Source organism: Apodemus sylvaticus, chromosome 5 (genome assembly GCF_947179515.1).
Source record: "Apodemus sylvaticus chromosome 5, mApoSyl1.1, whole genome shotgun sequence".
NCBI classification, from domain to species: Eukaryota; Metazoa; Chordata; class Mammalia; order Rodentia; family Muridae; genus Apodemus; species Apodemus sylvaticus.
The window spans coordinates 104,781,396-104,804,858 of record NC_067476.1 but is presented as its reverse complement, the minus strand read 5'-3'; the positions used below and the strand labels follow the sequence as shown (position 1 = coordinate 104,804,858).

At 41.7% G+C, this 23,463-nt stretch overlaps 1 protein-coding gene across 1 annotated transcript; it reads right to left on the bottom strand.

The window, feature by feature from the left end:
• Positions 1–1,863: 1,863 nt before the first annotated feature.
• Positions 1,864–23,157, bottom strand: Trim69 (tripartite motif containing 69). Its single transcript, XM_052181683.1, has 7 exons — positions 23,056–23,157; positions 11,008–11,484; positions 10,131–10,226; positions 7,131–7,364; positions 6,241–6,263; positions 6,030–6,154; positions 1,864–2,402 (listed from the first exon to the last, which is right to left on the bottom strand). The coding sequence occupies exons 1-7, from the start codon at positions 23,155–23,157 to the stop codon at positions 1,864–1,866; spliced, it is 1,596 nt and encodes a 531-aa protein (XP_052037643.1).
• Positions 23,158–23,463: the final 306 nt, after the last annotated feature.

Below are 23,463 nucleotides of genomic sequence, written 5' to 3'. Positions count from 1 at the left end.
GTATCTTTTATTATTATTCTCAGAAAATCTGTATGTATTTATCACCTGCCTTAATTACTATATATTTTTAATGGTTTTGGGGGGGGGGTGTTGAAACGGGGTTTCTCTGTATAGCCCTGGCTGTCCTGGAACTCACTCTGTAGACCAGGCTGGCCTCGAACTCAGAAATCTGCCTGCCTCCGCCTCCCAAGTGCTGGGATTAAAGGCGTGTGCCACCACTGCCCAGCAGAGTTGTTTTGTTTTTTTTTTTTAATAATTAAGAAAAGTATGTTTGTTGATAAGGGACAATATCAAGCAAAGTTCCAGGCTCAGAAGGAGTCCTTATGATCTTCTAATTGAAGTCCTTAGAAGACACGGGAGGAGGCTGGACAAATGGCTCAGTGGTATTCACTGCTTTCAGAGGACTCATGTTCGCTTCCAGTAGCCACATCAGGCAGCTCACAACCACCTGGAACTGCAGCTCTAAGGGACGCAGCATCCTTTTTGGTACTCCACGGGCGCCTGCATCTGTGTGGCACATACTTGGATACACACGCATACTCATAAGTGAAAAAAGATATTTTAACATATCCCATTTTTCAAAAAAAGGTAAGATCATGTCATGCCAGTTACTAAAACCATCTATTGTAAATGTATGCATGCTGTATATAAAGGCAGTTTTAGGAAGGGCGTTTCAACGAGAGGAAGTAGGACCATTTCACTAAGAGTGCTGTGGGTATTGAGAACTCTAGACCTAGAAAGAAGGAATAAGCTGAAGAGCAAACATACTGAGCAAAGTGAGATGGAAATCCTGTTTATTAAAATATAGGCAGGGCAGTGAAAAGGGACAGCGTCAAACACAGATGGAGATATGGATGTGCTTAATATAGGACAGATAGGTACCTCTTACTAAGAAAGCAGGAGGAAGGAACTGAAAGGGGGAAAAGGTGCCCGAGATTTAATAGACCAGAAATACATTGAGAGAATTGTAGAAAGACAAGATTATATAAGCTAATTGGGGCCATTTTCTACTTTAAGTCTCTGGAACAAATTTTCATCTAAAGCAACATGTTTCAGAAAAGAGATGAGATGAAATTTTATAATTAAATACCAGCCCTGGAAAAAAAAGATAATTTAACAGGTAATAATAAGAGTGCAGAGCTGGGGGGTGGGGGGCTGGAGAGATGGCTCAGCAGTTCAGAACACTGACTGATCTTCCAAAGGTACTGAGTTCAAATCCCAGCAACCACATGGTGGCTCACAACCATCTGTAATGAGATCTGATGCCCTCTTCTGGAGTGTCTGAAGACAGCTACAGTGTACTTACATATAATAAATAAATAAATCTTTTTAAAAAAATGCAGAGCTGGGCAGTGATGGCACACTCCTTTAATCCCAGCACTTGGGAGGCAGAGGCAGGTGAATTTCTGAGTTCAAGGCCAGCCTGGTCTACAGAGTGAGTTCCAGGACAGCCAGGGCTACACAGAGAAAACTGTCTTGAAAAAACAAACAAACAAACAAAAACCCCAGAAGAGTGCAGATATGAAAATCCATCCTCTTAAAATCTTGCTGGCAGCCAGTAATAATATCTTTCCAGCCCGTTTGAAAAGGGTTCCCAGGCAACACAGAATCAAGCTGCTCTTTGCTCCAGAAACAAGACATGAAGACTATACTCAGGGTACGCGTGTGTCTTAGAAGACCCCAGAGAAGCACCTTGAATGGCTCCAGCAAAATCTGTGTAGAAAACTGAAATGTAAATCAGTTTGTGAATCCTGTTTTCATTATTTCAGAGTTCCCCGTAAATTGGAAAGAGAATCCAGTGAAATTGGTAAACTATTTCAATACTTTAATAACGCCCTGAATTTATACAATAGTATAACTTAATTACTGTGGATGTACGATGTGCAACGGTTCCTTATTCTCCCCACCGTCATTAAGGCAGGGGCACAAGTAGGGGAAAAGTTTCTCCAGGAAAAGACTACTAAAGGTGTAAAGATGGGTCATGGTCGTAGCATTATAGAAGGACACTTGCCCTCCCTCATAATCCAGATACACGCCCACCCTTTTGAGATCGCCTAGGTTCAGACTGCATGAGGGCAAATCCAGGGCCTTTAGATCCGTTTGGTTCCTTAGTCTTAGAAGCCAGAATCCTTGCTCTGGAGTCAGAGGGCAGCTCCCCTTTCGAATGATGGACTCTCTGACGACTCCTATTGTCCATTTTGTCTTCTTTCCTACTTCTATTTCCCAGTACCACTTTCCAGAGGTGAAGCCTTTTGAACCCAGTACAGCCACACTTGAATCAAACCTCTCTGGATCATCAGGCATTACCTGCTTAACATCACCGTGACACACACTGGTCCGGCTTTTGGATAGCACCAGATTGGGATGAGCTGTTTTAGGATCCAGAGTTAATTGAGATGGACCTGGTAAGAAAGTGAGATAGCAGGGAAGAGGAGAAAAGAGGTGAATGCAATTTACCACAGTAAGAAGTACTACCTTAGTGCTTTTCTCTCCCCATAGGCATAAATCCTTAGCCAGGAAGTTCTCATATACTTTCTATTGCCTGGTCCATTTTGCTATTTCTAGACATTTTTATATTTAGGATAAAATCAGATTTTGCACTGAAGTAATTTATATTCTACTGAAGGAAACAAATAATTATGTGAACTTTTATCAATACCAAAGGTGTAAAAATTAGGTGAGGTTGTCCTAGGAAATCTTACAAAGGAGAGTGTCTCAATTGGGATATAAACATACATGAGATGTTCACTTCGGGCAAACAGAAGGGGAAAGGTAGATTAAATGCAGGTAGTTGTTTGTGTATGTGAGACTAGGTGAGACTGAGATACCTGGTAGAGAGTCTATCTGGTTTAACATGCAGTGAGATATTGGTGCTCTAGAGTGATGTATGCCACTGCTCTCCAGAACGTGGCCCACAAAGTGTGTGCTTTCCAGCCTGGGGCGGAATGATACAGACACTGAAAGCAAACATCTGGAAATGTTTATGGGAATCCAACAAAGCAACTTTATGTCACTTGAATCTGGTAATTATAAAACCAGGTTTGCCACACACCTTTAATCCCAGCAGTTGGGAAGCCAAGAGGCAGGTGGGTCTCTGAGTTTGAGGCCAGCCTGGTCTACAGAGCAAGTTCCAGGACAGCACTGTCTCAAAAAATCTAAATAAATAAATACATACATAAATGAGATAAAACCAGGCTTGTACTTTGTAAATAATCTTTAAAGATTTATTTATTGTTATGTGTAAGTACACTGTAGCTGTCTTCAGACATACCAGAAGAGGGCGTCAGTTCTTATTATGGATGGTTGTGAGCTACTATGTGTTTGCTGGGATTTGAACTTGGGACCTTTGGAAGAACAGTCAATGGTCTTAACTGCTGAGCCGTCTCTCCAGCCCATGAACTTTAATTTCACATTTGTAAGAAATTAATTGATATTGTAGTCTACAATAATAGAATTCTTTGACAGGTGAAGTTTTTTTTTTTTTTTAATATGTAGAAGCTAAGATAATTTGCCTCATATAAACAGACTAGTGATCACTGGAGTCTGGGAAGGTTAGGGAGGGATGGGGTAGAAGGATATTGGATAACAGTTACCAAAGGACAAGGAGATAGATGTTAATTTCAGAGTTTTGTAACACAATATAGTAATCATAAACTGCAATATTTATTATATAGATGTACACATATGTTTCAGTGGTTTGGTTTGGTTTGGTTGGCAGTGCTAGAGGCTGAAGCCAGGGTTTTGTGCATCTTAGGCCAGCAGTCTCTTCCTGAGCTACAGCCACAGGCTTTAGTATATATTTTTAAACAATGAAAGAGCTCAAAAGTTTCCAACACTGAGAAGCGATAATTGTTTGAGGAGATATAAATTCTTTTTACTATGGTCTAATTTTTATATGTTGCATACATGCATTGGATCTCATATTGTATCCTATAAGTACATACAAATACCATGTGTTAATTAAAATTCATTTGAAGTAGTAGTGCACACCTGTAACTCTGGCACACAGTAGAATTAAGTTGAGCAATATAATGAGATCCTGGTTTTGCTGTTGTTGTTGCTGCTGTTTAATGTTTTAAGTCAGGTATATGCCTATAATCTTAAAACTTGGGAGGTGGGAACAACAGGATCATAGCTCAAGATCACCCTTGAACTCTTAGCCATTAAGAACTCTTGGCTTAAAAAAAAAAAAAAAAAAAAAAAAAAAAAAAAAAAAAAAAGGAACTATCCGAGAAGCTACTTGTGGCTGGAAAGGTCAGTTCAGAGCTTAAGAGCACATAGTACTTCTCTACAGAGGGGCTCTGATCCAGCACCCACGTCAGACAACAGAACCAGGAGAACTAATACATTCTTCTGGCCTCTGTTGAAAGCCACACAAATAAGCATGGATAATAAAGGATTTGTCCATTTATAATTTAATGTTAAAACAATCAACAGAAGTGTGGTCAAAAGATTAAATATATCTCACCAACTAGGAATGGCAGAGAAACACATGGAGAGGTTTCCAGTGGGACTGGACATTAGAAATGTATACATTTTAAAAATGATGAAATGTTACTATATTTAAGCTTAAATAGTTATAATTAGAAAGATGGACAATGTCAGGTTTTGTCAAGAATGTAGAAAAATGGTCTCATCATTCATTACAGGAGGAAATGTAAAATGATTCCTCCATTTGAGGAAGAAAAGGCATTGACAGTTTCTTATAAAATTAAATGCACATCTTCAGCCCCACCACTAAGTCTTCTCCTCAAAGATCTGTAAACAGATCCACACAACTTTATTTATGATAGACCTGAAGTGTAATCTACCCAAATATCCATTGGTTGGAGAATAGATAAACACATTATAATGCATCCATTAAACAAAATTATTGCCATGTGCAACAAAGGTGAATCAAAGGAAGCACTGTGCTTTGTACAAAAGTTTAGACACACAATACTATAATTACTGTAATGTGTGATCTATATGAAATCAAAAGTTCGAAAAGACACATCAAAAGTGAAATAAGTAAGCAGTAAGGGCTAGAGCTGTATAGAAGAAACTAGTTGAAAAAGACTTGTGGAAATGTTGAAGTGTGTGTCTGTCTGTCTGTCTGTGTTGACTGTGTCTCTGTGTGTGTACAAGTGTGCCCATACCTGTGCATGTGGAAATCAGAGTTCTACTTTAAGTATCTTCTTCATCATTTTTCATTTTATTTTTTGAGACAGGTTTCTCACTGAATCTGGAATTCACTCAGCCGGACTGTCTGGCCTGCGGGTCTTGTAAGAACTGCATTTTCCCCCAACTTCATCCCCAGTTTGGGGGCTACAGTTGTATGCCACCATGCTTGGCTTTTTATGTAGGCACTAAGGATTCAAACTCAGGTCCTTGTATTTGTTCAGTGCTAACCCACCCACCCCCCATCTATCTCTATCTTGATCACAGAGATTTTTTTACATGTTTGTCAAAACTTATCAACTTATACACTGGGTATATTTAAGTAAAATTTTGGTAGATTCTGCTCTATTAATTATACTTTAATGAAGTTGGTTTCTTTTAATTTTAGTCACCTGGAAAATGTAACAGGGATATATTTATGATTTTAACTAGGTTAATAATAATATTATCTACATGAATTCTGTAAAAGCTATCTAAATTCTTATTTTTATACACATCTTATCTAGAATATAATTTCTTTTCCTTGAAATAATATCACTTTTGTGATTTTGTCCTGTTCAGTCCTTTGATATTTGCAAGAATTCATATTGCTGATATAACAAAACAAGATAAAATTGTGGCTATTTCTACACATTATAGATCAAACAAAATCATAGGCTGAGGAGTAATTCTAATATCAGACTTTTATGTATTATTAGTTCAAAGATACATATTCTACAATCATTGCAGCAGGAGAAAAAGAAAAAAATCTTTTTGACTAAACTCCACCCAAGTCCATCTCCATCCTGTCTAAACTAAAGAACTAACTCTGGCCACAGATGAAATATAGATTAGGGGCTATAGGAATCGATAGCTCCTTCCCACTATACCTGGAGAGAGAATAGACCCCATTTCCTTCCAGATGATATACTGGATAGGACCTTTGAAGCGGCCTGGGCTCAGCTTTTTGGAGATAAGCTGTCTAGGTACAAGTGTCTTCATTCCTTTCTCCATGCTGAAAGACACACATAAATAGTTTATTTTTAAGACATCCTCCAGGGGTGGAAGGAGGGGATAAAGTATCATGGAGAAAACATTTACCTCTCTATGGTCTTTGTGATGTCCTAAACAAGAAAAGAAGAAATAGAGAAGTCAGATGCCTGTTCATCTCTAGAAGCCTCTCTGGTTATACTGATAACCATCCAGGTTTGATCATCTATACTGGCTTCCTGTACAGATGGTCCTCAGTCCATCACCAACAACAGTTTTCATCCTCTGCAGGCTTTGCTAATCAGCATCCCAGTCTAACCCAGGATAAACTGACCTCTCTCTCATTTGCTAACACTGTAATTTTTTGTAATTCCAACTCTTGGAGGAAACAAGAGAAGAGCTAGGAAGCCCATAGTTAAGATCAACTTTTTAAAAAGTGATTGCTTCCAATTACTTCAACAAGAAAAGAACAGAAGCAATCCCAGGGCCAAGGGTAACTAAATTCTGAGTGCTAAAGTGATCACCAGTGTTGCTCTAGAAGTGAAATTTGAGGGAGCAAAGTTTGACAAAAAGCTTTTTAGATAGTTCAGTTTATAATTTCTGCAAGGCTAAAACTCAACAAATGCTATGGAGACATATTTTTGAAAAATAAAGCTTCTGTGTTCTTTATGGGAAAGTAAGACAATTCTGATTCATGTAGCTTTATTAGCGAAATTGTACTTTCATGTTTCGTAGGAAGGTAGAAGTAAGGCTCCCCACTGAACATAAAGTGAAAGCGGCTTACTTTTCCCATGGGATCTAAGAAGCACTCCAGTTAGTTGTGTGGTGTTGTGTTGAGTTGTGTTGAGTTGCATTGGGTTAAATTAGGTTGGGTTGGGTTAGGTAGGGTAGGATATGGTTGGGTTGAACTTGGTTAGGATTTGTTTTCCTTCCATCCACCATCCCAATTTCTCTACCCTCCTTCCCAGTGTACCCGTAATCAATTGGGTTCAGAATCTCACTGTGAGGAAGTCGAAGGAGTTCTGCTGTTCCATCCGTGCCTGAATGTTCGCCAGCATGTCTTTGGCAAGGAGACACTGCTCCTGAATCTGGTTCAGATTCACCTCCATCTCCTCATTCAAGACTTTCCCCTCATCCCGAAGGTCATTAAGAATGTCCTTTTCTTTGTTGTGCAGAAACTGATGCAGCTTTAGAAACTCCAAGGAAAGGTTTTGTTGCAGTTGTATCTTGTTGTCCTGGAAACCTCCATAATCATCACCATGATTACTACTGAGACTAGCTCTTGGGGATAGGGGCTTACACTACACCACACACGTTTGGAAATTTTACACAAATGGCTGCTTAGCATCAACATTCAGTCCTACTAAACAAAGCCCTTTGCGAGGCTTATTCCTTCTTTCCCAACTAGTTTAATGGTGTAGGAGGAGAGGTTTTGTTTTCAGTTTTTTCTTTTCAGTGCTTGGATAATAACCTGTGCTCGATTTAATAATGTTGTGCAATCAATCAAACATTCTAAAATGAATGCTAACAATACTTACCTAGACTGGCAAATCAGTATCTAGGTTAGACTAGGAGACCTATCCTCTTAAAATCAAAACTACTCCATTTTCCAGGACCACATAAAAGAAACAGTATATGAACAAGGTACAAAGCACTAAAATTGAAAGTTGCTGCTTTTGGAGTGCGCGCACGTGCATGTGTGTCTATCTGTCTGTCAATCTTCCTGTCTCCACAGCTGCTTCCCTGGTGAACTATCTATATTCTAGTTTCTCAGCTCATTTTCTTCATTTCTAATGACTTATAGCTCTTGTATACTACTCATTTGCAACCCCACATAGAATTTTATTATTCCCAGAAAATGCATCATTTCCAAAATGACTTTTTGTTCCAAGTTCACTTGCTCCCTACTGCAGCATTTGACTCTCAATCAAAGTTTGTGTTCAGCCTGGACATGGTGGTGCTTGGCTCTAATCCCGACACTTGGCAGAGGCAGGCAGGTGGATCTGTATGAGTTTGAGGCTAACCTGTTTTACAAAGTAAGTTCCAGGGCTGCCAGAGCTACATGGAGAGACAGACCCTGTTCCAAGAAACTAACTAGTTTATAATCATCGACTCTCTCTGTGTGTCTGCTCATAAGCATCGATCTTCATGGCTTGTCTTCCGTAGCTTAGATTCCGTGGACAACCATCACCACTCTTTTAAGGTTGCCTGATCTCCATCATTCTTCCAACCCATGTGTTTCCAGTTTCCCTTTTACCTTTCCTATGATTTCCCAGTCTAATTGGTTCTCCTTCCTCTAAACAAGTTTTAAATATTAAAATTACTTGGTATTCTGTCCTAAGCTCATTCTATACTTTCTAGGCAATATCTCTCCTGCTGCAGCTCTAATGCTGAGAGCTTTTCTCCAGCTTTTGAGCTTCAGACTTCTAAACCCGAATGCTATCTGATATCACTATCCACTCCTCCTATTTAATCAGTCACCATGTCTCTATCATTTCCTCCCTACACACCTGTTCTTGTTTATCTCTGTATATACCCTGCCTCAGAGGCTAATCAAGTACCTTTGCTCTTGATCTCTAACAGGTTTGAACCATGTGGTCCTGTCATTGTCTCTGAGCCATTTTCCACACAGCCATCAGACGTTTTCAAAACAAGATGGGACTGTGTAGTGCTTACAAATCTTTGTTTTTCATGTCACAGGATCAAGTTAAAAATACTTCATTTCTTCCATACAAGGACCTGCGTGGTCGGGTCATTTCTGCCTCTTCAGTATTATCTTGCTCGGTGTGCTCTAGCTCGCGATTGGACTTTTCCTAACATCCTATTTCTAGACTTTTCCATGTATCTTTCCCTCTCCCTTCAACACTCTTGTCCAGGACCCTTCTTTCATATTCCCTCACATGGTTCATTTGATTAACTTACTCATCCTACAGTCCTCAAAAAAAAAAAATCAAAATCAAAAAAATTTTGATAGTGGATCTCATGTATCCCAGGCTAGCCTAAAATTAGATAGTCAAAGATGACTTGAATTTCTGATCCTCCTTCTACCTTCTGAGTGCTGAAATTATAGGTGTGTACCATCATGTACAGTTTATGTGATGCTGACCATAAAACCCAGGGCCTCATGCATGCTAGGCAAGCATTCTACCATCTGAGTGCATCTCCAGCTCAAGTAACTTCTTCAGGTTCTCCTCTTAGATTTCTCTTCATCGCTGAAGTTTCCTATCATATGGTACTAGTAGCTATTGTTATTTTATTGGTATTGGTGGCATCGTTTAATACCTGTCTCTCACACTCAGATTTTAGGGCAGGAATGAATCTGAGTGACTCATTCAGTAAGTATTTGTTGTATGAATAAATATCGACTGTAGTAGCTGAACTAGAAGATAGAACAAAATTATCTGGATACATCAGTAGTCTTTCTTTCCCTGAGGATACATATTTTTCCAGATACCAAATGCCAAAGATGGCCCTCCTACATAGAGTAATTAATGAAGAACCAGCACTTCTCATTTAGCTCCCAGCCTAGAGACTGATTTACCTAATCTTTACTATAAGTGCTTTTTTTGGCGCTCATGTGAAGTCTACAGTGGGCAGGCATGTAATAAGCAACAGCTTTGTGAACTTTGGAAGCACTTTAGAAAGATAAATCAGATGGGACTATAATCTGAGAATCCATGGCTCAATGGTACCTGGTTATAAGCCACGTTTTACTGGTAGAGTCTTTATTCTGCCATCGATGAAGGGGAAAATCAAGCAGACCTCTATCCCACAATGTTCACCTAGTGACTGGGCCATCGAAAGGCTCAGCAGGTGAGCACAAAGGGTAATTTATTCAGCGATCAAGTATTGGCAATCTTTTCCACCATGTATTTCTTCCTACCTGCAGTGAAATAGCACTCATTCTGTAGCCCAGTACCATTTAGTATATTGATGTAGCTAGAGTTACAGGAAGGGTGTATTCCAGCAATGCTTCCTAAGCCCTTTACCCTGCCCCTCACCTTGTAAGCAGCAATAGCATCTTTCTGCATTGTTCTGAGAGACTGAAGTTCCTTCAGAGTTGTCTGAAGTTGGCTCTGATAGATAGCAAGCTCCTCCTATAAATATCAAATAGAATTAGCCCACAGCAATTTGGAAAATAAAAGAACATAAAGCACATCCCTGGGGTCTGGGAAGATGGTAAAGTGCCTACCACACAAAGCTGAGTTTGATCCCCAACACTTATGCAAAGGGCTAGGCATGGTGGCTCACATTTAAGTTCAGTGCTGAGGAGATAGAGACAGAACCTTGGGACTTACTGGCCAGATTGCTGGTCTAGCCTAATCTGTAATCCCAGGTTTTTGTGAGAAGTCCTATTTCAATAATAATAATAATAATAATAATGTGGGAAAGTGCTTGAGAAACACCCTAAAATTTTCCTGTGGCTTCTACGTGCATGCATACTCATGCCTATAGCACAAAGAGATATCTGTGGAACAGAACATGAACTGTGCTAATAACAGCACAAGGAGGTAGGTGTGGAACAGGGCAGGGTAAACAAATGACAAGATGAGGAGTCCAGTCCTGGCTCCAGAAGAGATTCTGCCAGGGTATAAAAGGCACGCCAGGGCTTGTCTGAACAGAGATTTTAACATAAGGAGCTATCGCATTTACAAAGTTAGCTTACTGCTGGGATGGGTAAGAAGCTCTGTGGGTGAAGGCACTCACTGCTAAACTTTTCAAAAAAGAGAAAGCTCAGAGTCCTTAGAAATACAATATGCCTTGGAAAGTTATTTCTCTAGAAATGCTATGTACATGAAAAAAGGGATTAGGTCAGAAGGAAGAAGCCCTCCAAAAGAATTTTCCTAAGGGATTTCTCAAGGCCCAGGACTCACACACCGTAAAGAAACGGACAGCTTCAGAGATTTGCAGGAAATCCTTAGACTGCCCCATAGACAACCGCACATCCTTGCATTGGAAGCAGATCATTTTTCCTTCTGGCTTACTGAACAGTTTCAGGTTCTCTCCGTGCTCTGGGCACTGTGGATGGCCCTTGAGCAAGGGTAACTTCTTAATCTTCTCTACGAGCTTCTCCAGCACAAGGTTGAATGTACAGTTGCTATACTGGCATAGCATCTTACACTCAGGACAGAATGTTTCCTTTGATTGCATTTTCCAGTAGTTTTGAATACAGGCTTGGCAGAAGTTGTGGCCACAGGTCAGCATTAGCGGATCACGGAACCAGTCGTTACACAACGGGCAGTGTAGCTCCGTGGTAATATCTTGTATCACCACTTTTGAGGGTACGTGGGTGTTTGGATCACTCACTTCAACATAGTTGCCTGGATCAAAGTTGGAGGGGGGCCTAGAAGATACCTTTGGGAAAGAATAGCTTAATTAAAGTTCTTTTCCTGCCTATTTTAGTACACAAGGATATAGACTCCAATCCTAAGGGAGCTGAGAATGAATTCAGCTAAAACACCATAATCACTTCTTGAAAATACTACAGTGAAGGCTGGAGAGATGGCTCAGCAGTTCAGGGGACGTATATTCAGTTTCTAGCACCCACATCAAATGGCTCAAAATGGCCTATACTCATGTTTCAGAAAATCCAACACCTTTTTCTGGCCTTCACAGGAACTGCACTCATTTCAACAAACTCATATACACGTCATTTAAAATAAGTAACATAAAATAAAAATAAATTTAAAAAAGAAAATTACAGTGAATTTAATGTTTCCAACATCATAGTTTGTGGCACTATTTCAAGTTTTAATACAGACTGAAAGTGGAAGAAGGAAATACTCAAAGATGCAGATTTTGTTGCACATTCCTCTCTTTACCAATCTTCTCTAATTATGCATTGAAATCTTTGCTTCAAACTCCTGTTTCATTAGTTATTTTTATCTTCTAAATAGCACAGACACCTAGAAATGCAGTCTCTGGGGCATCCTGGGTATACATTTATGGTCCCATTGACATCAGAATGCACGCTATTCTCAAATGTACATGGAACATTTTCTAAGACAGACCATATGGTAAGTCACAAAACAAACCTCAATACTTTTGAAAGGATGAAAGTCATAGGAAGTGCGTGGTAGTGGCTTGAGTAAGTAGGGCCTCATATAAATACTAGCAGCCAACAATTGTACTGAGTGCGGGGGTTCCCAATAGAGGAATTGGAGTGCAGACTGGAGGAGCATGGGGGGGTGCCAGGGAGAGGTTGCACCCCCATGGGAAGAACGACAATGTCGGCCAACCAGACGCCCGAGGACCCCCAGGGACTAAGCCATCACCCAAGAGGTACACATGGTTCCAGCCAAAAGAGCGACAGAGGAATGCCTTGTCGAACAACAGTGGGAGGTGAGGTCCTTGGTCCTGTGAAGGCTCAATAGAGGCCCCAGTGTGGAGAAGTTGAGTGGGGGTCGTGGGAGTGGGTTGGATGGAGGAGCATATTCTTGGAGGCAGGGGGAGGGAAGATGAGTTGGGGGTTTTTGGGGAGGGGGAAAACAGGGAAAGGGGTATAACCTTTGAAATGAATAAATTCAATTAAAAAAAAAAGAATGGCCTCATAGGCTTGACCATTAGAGAGAGGTGCTATCTGACAGGGATTAGGAGGTGTGGCCTTGTTGGAGAAAGTGTGTCACTGGGGTTGAGCTTTGAGATTTCAGGGACCCAAGGTAGGCTACCCGCAGATCTGGATACAGAACTCACAGCTCCCTCTCTAGCACCATGTCTGCCTGTGTGCTGCCATGCTTCTGGCCATGACAATACAAGACTAAATGTCTGAAAGTAAGCCAGCCCCAGTTAAATACTTTACTTGATAAGGGTTGTCATGGAAATGGCAACTCTTCACAGCAATAGAACAGTGATTACGACAAAGTATCTTCTCAGATACTGCACAAAGGAGCTACAAGTAAAATGGGAAATTCACAAATCTGTAAAAATTAAACATACTCTTTTTTTTTTTTTTTTTGATTTGGTTTTTTCGACACAGTGTTTCTCTGTGTAGCCCTGGCTATCCTGGAACTCACTCTGTAGACCAGGCTGGCCTCGAACTCAGAAATCCGCCTGCCTCTGCCTCCCAGAGTGCTGGAATTACAGGCGTGCGCCACCATCACCCATCAAACAGCCCACTCTTAATTACCCAGTGAGTCAAAGAAGAAATAAAGTTATAAAATACTTTTAGGTAAATGAATTAAAACAATAACATGCAAAACCTAACAGAATATACTAAGAACAGTACTATCTGGGAAATGTATCGCTGTTAATACTGACATAGAAAACTAAAATATGATGACTCTTGGCAGTAGGATGTTTGCCTCACATAGAAAGGCCCTTGGTGCCAGGCGTGGTGGCGGATTTCTGAGTTCGAGGCCAGCCTGGTCTACAGAGTGAGTTCCAGGACAGCCAGGGCTATACAGAGAAACCTGGTCTCGAAAAAACCAAATCAAAAAACCAACCAAACAAACAAACAAAAAAAACTTCAACAAAGTAAAACTCAGGACCAGATGATTTCACTGGTTAATTCTATCAATCAGTTAACAAATTAATATTAATCCTTCTCAAATTCACCCAGAAAATAGAGTGATACTTGTTGACCCTTTATATGAAATTAGCATTCTCCTGATAATAAAGCTAGGTAAGGAAGAAAGCAGACCAGGAAGGGAGGCGACGTGCAGTCACCAGTGAGGGGGACCACATCCCTGCTGGCTAGGATATTGTCTAGGTCTGGGCCTAGTGTGCCTGACCCTCAGAGACCTGAGGCTTAGCCTAGCTAGGCCTCCTCATCTGCTCTGAAGTAAAATAGCCCTTCAAGTACTGCTTTGCCTGGGTCACATGACCAAGTGAGAAAGGCTTTCACCCCAAACTCTTTGCAAGGCCTGGTCTTTTCAGGAACATCTTAAATGTCTTTTAGGCTTTCCTGGAAGCAAGATGTTGTCTCTCCAAAGACAAACAGCCCTAACTGGCTCCAGTGTTTCCATCTGACAATGACTGTCAGGGGTTTCACATAGTCGGCGATACACAGTAAGAAACCTAGCCTGACAAGAAATTCTAACTCTTCCATTTCTGACATTTTTTGGTAAGGCTTATTTAATGTGTATGTATGTTTTGTCCTTCTTTATTTATGTATACCACATGTATTGTGGTGATAATGAAGAGGAGGGGGAAGGAGGAAGAGGAGGAGTTAGAAACTGATGGCAGAAGCACTGATGCTGCTTGGGCATGGTGGCCCATGCCTACAGTCATAGCTTTTAGGAGGTAGAGGAAGGAGGACCAGTTGATAGTCACCATGAGTTCCAGACCAGACAGCTACCCAGATCCCTAGCAGGGTCTCACTGTATATCTGTGGCTGGCCTGGAATGTAACTGGTCACTATGTAGACCAGCTAGTCCAACTTACATGGTAAGGCACTATCTTAAAAATAAACAAGTTGAGAGCACTTGCTACTTTGCAGAGGACTTCAGTTTGTTTCCCAGAACATACATAGTGGTTCCCAGTCCTCTGTAACTTTACTCATGAGGGGATCTAATGCCTTCTTCTGACCTAAGTGGACATCAGGTGTGCACACAGTCCACATACATGTGTACAGGAAAATAATCATACACTTAAATTTAAATATTTTCAAATAAAAAATAGGGCTGGAGAGATGGCTCAGTGGTTAGGAGTACTAGGTGCTGCTCCTCCAGAGGTCCTGAGTTCAATTCCCAGCAACCACATGGTGGCTCACAACCATCTGCAAAGGGGTCTGATGCCCTCTTCTGGTGTGTCTGAAGAGAGCAACAATGTACTCACATACATAAAATAAATAAATTACTCTTTTTTAAAAAGGTAAAATAAAATAAAAAAATAAAGCTGGGTGGTGGTGGCACATGCCTTTAGTCCTACCAGTTGGGAGGCAGAGGCAGGTGGATCTCTGAGGTCAGGGCCAGCCTGGTCCACAGAGGTAATTCCAGGACAGCCAGGGCTACAACAGCCTATCTCGGAAAAATAAAAAAGAACAAGGCCAAAATAAAATATAAAAAAAATAAAGAAAAACTATTCTTAATTTCCCTTTTACAATGTAAAAGACAAAGGAAGGAATGATTTGTAAATTCTAGTACTTTTAGGGTCTAGAATCCAAAATAAAAGGACTCTGACACAAAAAGATTAACAGCTATTTTTAATGGACAGAGAATCTGAATGGGCATTTGTCCAAAGAAAACTGTCAGGTGGTCAACACATGAGGAAATGTTTCATACCTTTAGTCATTAGGAAAATTCACCTGAGATTTTTTTTAATTTATTATTCTCATTATATCTCACAATGAAATAGGTTTTCACACTTGAACTGATACAACTTTAAAAGCTGCATTGCTGGAGGCGGAGAGAGGGCTCAGAGGTTAAAGGCACTGGCTGCTGTTCCAGAGGCTCGTTTCCTTCTCAGCATCCACACGGCTGCTCACAACCACCTACAACTCCAGTTCCAGGGCTCATACTTTCTTCCAGTGGCACCAGTCACATGTGAGGTGCACAGACATACGTACACGCAAGACATCCGTGCGCACCTTACATAGGACATTGCTAATGAGAATGTCACATAGTGTTGCCACTATGAAAAACATTTTTGTACTTCCTCAAAAAGTTAAACAGAGCTGGGTGGCCACAGCACATACCTTTAATCCTAATACCCAGGAGGCAGAGGCAGGAGGATCTCTGTAAGTTAGAGGCCAGCCTGGTCTACAAAGTGAGTTCCAAGACAGCCATATGGAGCCATATAGTGAGACCCCGTCTCAAAAAAAAAAAAAAGCAAAAATTAAAAACAACAACAAAAGCTATGGGTGGAAGAAACAGCTCAGTTAAGAGTGCTTGCTGCTGAAGATTGCGGTCCTGAGTTCAGATTTCTGCAACAACAAACCAAGTGTGACTATGTATTTCTGTAACCTCAGTGTTGGCAAGGGAGGAGACATCTATGAGGCCTGCTGGCCACTAGGCTAGCCAGAAAGCAGTGGAGACCCTCAGGGAATAAGCAGAGAACAATAGAAGACACCAAACCTCCTCCATATCCTCGCCTATGCATGTGTATCCTTGCATATGCACGTACAAACGTGTATATCCACAGTCACACACACACTATCATTATGGTGGACTAGGAGTATTGCTCAGTGATTAGGGCACTTGCCTAGAATTACTAAGAGCCTGGGTTCACTTGCCAGCACCACAAAATAATCACAGAGCAAATAAACAAGCACATACAAAAGATCACACATTTTATGGTTTTGTTTATATAAAATATTCAACTTAGGTAAATCTATTAAGAGACAGAAAAATTGGTGTTTTCTAGGGCACATGGGAGAAGGAAAAGTGGGGGTGACTGCTTAGTGGAAAACAGATTTCCTCTGGGGATGACATCATCTTAGAAAAAAAGGTGGCTGTTGTACGTTGTAAATGTACTAAATGCTACTGGAGTGTACACTTTAAAATAATTTGTTGTATGAGTGCTATCTTAGTTTTTTTTTTTAAATAGAAGGTATTTGATTCCAGAACCTGAATTTTTATACTGATCGAGAATTCTGTATTATATGCTACACAACACATGCTATTATTTGATAAAGAGCCACTAAAAATTGTTTCTCTCTCAGCACCTGTGGAGCTGACAGTGATCATAAGGACCAGGGCCAGATCTGACCTAGCGTCCACCTTCCACTGAATCTGTGCGTCAGCCCCAAGCCTCCTGACTGGGGACTGGGTGACTGGCAGGAGCCACCTGCCGCAGCTATGCTTTCAGTTTCTTTTCCCTGAACCGGGCACTGGAGAGCCTGCTGTCCCACCACTTCCTTGTTCACAACTCTGAAAAACTATCCCTTTCTTATTTTATAATTGCCACTAACTTTTTATTTGGAGGGGAGAGGAATGGGTGTGTGTGGTGCTGGAAACACTTAAGATGTCCTCCTCAGGAATGCAGTCTATCTTTTTGAGACAGCATGGCATTGTCCTGGGGCTCACCAGGTAGTCAACGATCCCTCTCTCCAGGCCAGTTTCTTTGTTTCTTCAAACATTTTTTATTTGTTGTTTTTTTTTTTTCCGAGACAGGGTTTCTCTGTGTAGCCCTGGCTGTCCTGGAACTCACTCTGTAGACCAGGCTGGCCTCAAACTCCGCCTGCCTCTGCCTCCAAGTGCTGGGATTAAAGGCTTGTGCCACCACCACCCCGCTCCATTTTGCTTTTTGTTTTTCCTGTCTTTTTCATTCTCCTTGAGTTGTTTATTCGTTTGGGACAGGATCTCAAATTATAGCCCAGGCTTCCCTCAGACTCAAAAGCTTCCTGTCTGTTCCCATCAAAGTGCTAGGATTACAGGAATTTGCACACATGGTTCCCTCTTTGCAGTTTGATTTTACAGAGAATGAGAGGTTCTTTTGAAGGGGAAATCATTGTTTTTATTAGTTCACCATTCAAAAACAAAAGCTTAATTTTCACTAGCACTTTACCCAACATTTCTATACATTTAGGGAAATAAATGCCTGTGTGTATACACGTGTGTATGTGTTTAGGAGAGAGTGGTGGTAGAGGAGGGTATGGATTTCAGTGTACTACACCATCGTGACAAGACGAGTAATGAAAGCAGGACATCCGACATCCTTCTTTTAGCTTCTGTGTGAGCATATGCGTGCGCACACGCACGCACTCACGCACCTGACCACTCACATATGTCTGTATACTCATACTCTTTGTGGGTGCCATTTCTCAAAGAATATAAATCGAATTTTTTTGGAATCCCATTGGAAGAAAGACTCAAGGTCAATATTTATATACAGAATAGTTATAAACAATTCTATATGTTATTCTTTGCACACTTGACTTTTTAAATTAATATCTCTATTTAAGTCTACTAAATGTGTTAATTTAAAATAACTACCATCCCCACCGTCCACACTAAAGGGTCAGGCCTGCATATATCATATGGCTTCCACTTCCTTTCCAGACCACAGACGGACTTCTGGACCATTTCATAGGTTGTCCAGTAACTCCAACTGTTACCTAATGCAAAAGATGACTATGCAAACCAGAATCTCTCATGAATCTGAAAACAAACAATAGGAACAACTGCTGAAGATCACATTGAGATACATCGTAGAACACAGAAAATCATGGCCCAGAAGTCATTAAACATGTTGAAGTTGAGGCCGGTCTGGTCCACATACCGAATTCAACAAGTGCTGAGAGAGAGACCCTGTCGGAAGGAAGGAAGGAAGGAAGAGAGGGAGGGAGGGAGGGAGGGAGGGAGGGAGGGAGGAAGGAAGGAAGGAAGGAAGGAAGGAAGGAAGGAAGGAAGGGCAAACAAAAAGCAAAAGAAATAGAGAGATGGCAGGTAGAGTCAGTTCATTGATAAAGACAAGAATTACAAAGAAAAGAGCTAGAAAGACTGCTCTGTGGTTGAGAGCACTTAAGTTCTTAGAGGACTAGAATTCAGAGCCCAGAACTCACAAATCTCTGTAATTCCAGCTCCAAGGGATCAAAGTCTCCTGCCCTCCTTGGACACTCATACACACCCACACTCTAAAAAAACATTTATAACCTAGTGGTGGTGGCAAACACCTTTAATCCCAGCACTCAGGAGGCAGAGACAGGCAGATCTCTGAGTTCAAGGCCAGCCTGGTCTACAGATGGAATTCCAGGACAGCCAGGGCTACACAGCAAAACCCTGACTTGAAAAAAACAAAACAATTATAGAGAAAAACAAACAAGGAAAGCTGCAGCATTGCATTAACTATGTCATTGTCCTTTGGTTCTTCCTGTATTCTTATGCCCAACACATTACCTCGCTGTGGTAGGGGCTTAGGGAATGTGTTGGAAGTAGCTTGTCTGACTCTCTACTCTTTAAGAATACTCTTGGTCTCCACTCTCCTGAAATCCTATCCTTTGGCCCTGAATGCACTACTACCCTTGTTCTTTTACCATGAGTAATTTCCATTCCCCTTTCTATTCTTACTATCTTCTATTCTTACTATATTCTATGCTTTCTTCTAGCTCTATACTCTCTTCTTAACAAGTGAGTAATTTCATGAATTCATATACAGCCTCACATAAGTAAATCCTAACTCTGTACCTCTGGGTTCTCAACCCACTCAGCATCTGGATTCTGGGATTGGGATTCCTTGAGGGGTTTTAATGGAAACCTGACTTTCTTATAATAATTGATGTTTTCTTTTGTCCCTCTAACAACATTAAAGTTTAGAATACTAACTTCCTTTCCTTTTTTTTTTCTTTTTTTGATTTTTTTTTTTTTTTTTTTTTTTTTTTTTTTGAGACAGGGTTTCTCTGTATAGCCCTGGCTGTCCTGGAACTCACTCTGTAGACCAGGCTGGCCTTGAACTCAGAAATCCTCCTGCCTCTGCCTCCCAGAGTGCTGGGATTACAGGTGTGCTCTGCCACCACCCCGGCTTTACTTTAGCTTTAAGGTGTTAATTTAAAACGTTTAAATTTTGGACTGGTGAGATGTCGCAGCAGGAAAAGATGCTTGCCTCCAAGCCTGAAGACACAAATTCAGTCCCTAAAATCCACATGGTGGTAGGCGTGGACCTAATCCTGCAGATTGTTGTCTGGCTGGCTTCCACACATGTACTTTGGTATGCACGCCCACACATGTACACAAAATACACAAATGTAATTTTTAAAAATGTTTACACCTCTGTTGTAAATATGATACCAAGACCTATAGCATGAAAAAAATCTTATAACTAATAACTCTTCATCTAAAGATAATAAAGATGTATTACTAAAGAGCTAAACCTTTGTATAATATTTTGTCTTAATTAACTTCAAAAAGTTATGGTGAACTTCCTTACTTTCTTACCCACATCTCTAATTTCTGTCTATCCAAAGGCCTAGAGTATAGAAGGTAAAGACTACATGTTAAATATTTCCTTGATTTCCCTTCTTGATCTGCAGTCAATACCCTGGTCCTGTTTTCCACCCAGTGTCTAGAAATCCTACTGGGTTGTTAAGAGAGGAACTTACCTCCATGAAGCTTGGTTGTTAGAGAGGAACTTACCTCCATGAAGCTTGGTCATCGGGCCACCAGGGGGCAAAGTCAGGCTACTTGGCTATGCTCAGTGAGCCCAGGATGGCTGCAGACCAAGAGTTCTGGGCCTGTTAGTATACTAGGAATGGACTCAGAGCCCATGAGAGGAGGAGGGAGAAGAGAGTTCAGGGGCTGGAGAAGACGGGCAAGGCCAAAGAGAGAGATCGTGCAGGTTCCGTGACAGTTTGTCAGTTGCTTTGATCATATTCGCGTACGAGATAGACAAACTCTGATTGGATTGGAATGGCCCGCCAACCCCTTTTATTATTTTATTTGGGATGGGGTTCTTTTAAATTTCAAACGGTAATCTAATTTTTTAATGTTTAATCTTGTGTGTGTGTGCATGAGTGTGGTCATGCTGGAGTGTATGGAGGTGTCCACAGAGGCCGGAGAGTTAGATCAAATTCTCTGGAGCTGGAGTTACAAGTAGTCATGATGTGGGTGCTGGGAGCCACACTCTGGTCCTCTGCAAACAATATAAATGCTCTTAATGGCTGAGCCATCTCTCCAGCCCTGGTAATGCCATTTTAAGGTCTTCAGGTCCCACCTGGGAATGAGGCTGCTCAAGGAAAGAGCAAACAGTGGCTTCAGCTGGACACCTGACTCAAGAAGCAGCTCTTTATCCTCGCTGGACCGGTCAGCTCCAGACACGGAGCCTTTCATGGGTGGCTGTTTCATTCTTACTGTCCTCTTGGATTCTCCTGAAGCAGATCTGATCAAGTAGCAGGGTCTGGAGGTGGGCCTAAGGCGGCAGGGCAGAGACGCTGTTCACACAGCTTTCTCTAGCACTCTAGCTTAGAGACTCGTACCTAGACCATGCTACAGTCTTGGAACCAGCAGGTTTGACGGTTTGCTTGCAGTAATTCTAACTCAGCATATTGCCTTGAGTGGTCAGTGTCTGTCTGCTATCCAGCCTTAGCATGCACACCAGCATGCCAGAGTTAGGGGCTGCCCACATGTCTGCCTTGCTTCTCTGGCTTTGCACAGGCTGTCCCTTCTGCTGAGGGGCTGGTCTCTGCCAAGAGAGTTGCTGAGAAGTCAGAGCGTGCTCTATGCAGCAGCACCTAGCAGATGGTTCTATCATTGCTCTAGGTATAGTGTCTTATTACTTTCATTAAACCTATTTGTTTTCAGATCTCTTTCCCGAGAAACTGTAAATGCTGGCTGAGTGAGAGAATGAGAGGGCCCTGTGGGTGACCTTCACATCCGCCTTCTGTTTGCTTGTCTTAATATATTTCAGGTTCACATCCGCCTTCTGTTTGCTTGTCTTAATATATTTCAGGGGGGGGGTTGTTATTATTGTTGTTTGGTTGGTTAGTTTGGTTTGGGTTTTGTTGTTTGGATTTGGTTTTGGATTTCGGTTTTCCAGACAGGGTTTCTCTACATAGCCCTGGCTGTCCTAGAACTCACTATGCAGACTAAGCTGGCCTCAGTCTCAACAGAGATTTCACCTTCCTCTCTTTCCCAAGTGCTGGGAATAAATGCCCTGCATGCATGTGTTGTTTCTGTGTTTGATGCTAAGATTGAGCTTAGTACCTTCTATGTGCTGGACAAGCACCCGGATCACTGGCCTACCCCAGCTCCTCTCCAGTGGATGATTGGACCACAGCTACTCTTCTGACTTGTTAGAAAAAAGAAGAAGAGAGTGTTTCATTCACAGAAAGTAGTTTCCTGGCAGGAAATAGGTGTGTGGTAACAGCACACTGCCAGCCTCTCTCTGTCTTCCCTGGACAGGGTCAGTGAGACTGGTGGAGCCAGATCTGGGGCCTCTTAGCTCTTAGATGCCACAGAAGAAAGGGGTGTAAGCCATAGGAACTGTTCATCTACTGAAAACTAGGAGGGGAGGAAGGCTCTCCTTTCCAGTGCTGCCTGAGTAATGTCTTCTATAATGTGAGCATTATCATGCCACTGGACAGTACAGCAACAGAACTCCACATTTTCTCAAATCAGAATCTACCTCCATGATACTGTGGCACTGAACTATGAAATTAAAGACCAGGGGAGATGCACAAGGCTGACTTTTACAATTCTATGCCCTGCTGGCATAAAATGCTGTGGGCTGCTTGGTGTGGTGTGCAAGACCTAGAAAACCATCACTGAGTGAAAGATAGGAAACTCACGGTGCATGGCTAGCTTTGACTACAAAGTGAGTCCCTGTCTCAAAAATGCTTAAAAAAAAAAACAAAAAAAAACTGCTGCCCCTAACTTTTAACACTTGTTTTTTATTTGTTTGTTTGTGTTTTAGAACTAACCAGGGACAAGCTGGACGCTGGACGGGATAGTTCATGTCTATAACCGATACTTGGGAGATGGAAGAAAGAGGATCATAGTGAGTTAAGGCCAACCTCCACTGTATACTACATAAAACTCTAAAATCAATGTCTAGGGAGATGGCTTTGTGTGAACAGTGCCTGCCCTGCAAGGGTAAAGACATAGTTCGAGTCTCCATAACTCACATAGAGCCAAGCGCAGCAGTTCATTTTGTTTTATTTTGGTTTGGTTTTGGTTTTGGTTTTTCCAGACAGGGTTTCTGGAAAACAGTGTAGCCTTGGCTGTCCTGGAACGCACTCTGTAGACCAGGCTGGCCTCGAACTCAGAAATCCGCCTGCCTCTGCCTCCCAAGTGCTGGCATTAAAGGCGTGCGCCACCACCGCCCCGCTCTAATTTGATACTTAATTTTACACATCAGACTGATAAGGTTGTTGCTCTCTCAAGCTCTTCTGTCCACCCGCTCCACCCCTTGGAGAGAAGTGACTGCCACCTGCCACCCTACCACTCAGAAGGCAGAGACGGAAGGAGGCAGAGCCAGCCTGGGCTACACAAAACCCTGTCTTTAAAAACAATCCTTAGGGCCTGGAAAGATGGTTCCGCAGCTGAGGGTACTTACCGGCTGCTCTTCCTGAGGACCTGGGCTCTCACATGGCAGCTGACAACCCGCTTTACCTCCAGGTCCAGGGGATCCTGTGTCCTCGTCTGCTGAGGGCCGCATGTGGCACACATAATAAGCACATGCAGGCAAATACTTGTATACAGAACTTAAGATTGTTGGAAAGCTCTCTATGCGTCTGAGTTTCTAATAAGAAAAACTATGGCCAGACAGTGGTGGCACACACCTGTAATCCCAGCGCTTGGGAGGCAGAGGCAGGAGGATTTCTGAGTTTGAGGCCACCCTGGTCTACAGAGCGAGTTCCACAACAGCCAGGTCTACACAGAGAAACCCTGTCTCAAAAAACCAAAAAAGAAAAAAGAAAAGAAAAACTATGTTGTACATTTGCTGTTTCAAGAGCCCAGAGTT

What these genes read in the sequence shown, in the direction of transcription:
- Trim69 (XM_052181683.1), bottom strand. Translation starts at nt 23,157, where the DNA reads ATGCGGCCCTCAGCAGACGAGGACACAGGATCCCCTGGACCTGGAGGT. An exon ending in GTCCTCAGGAAGAGCAGCCG is followed by an intron (nt 11,485 to 23,055) that starts GTAAGTACCCTC and finishes TCTTTCCCAAAG; the next exon opens with GTATCTTCTAGGCCCCCCTC. An exon ending in GGGGTCTATTCTCTCTCCAG is followed by an intron (nt 2,403 to 6,029) that starts GTATAGTGGGAA and finishes CTTTCTTACCAG; the next exon opens with GTCCATCTCAATTAACTCTG.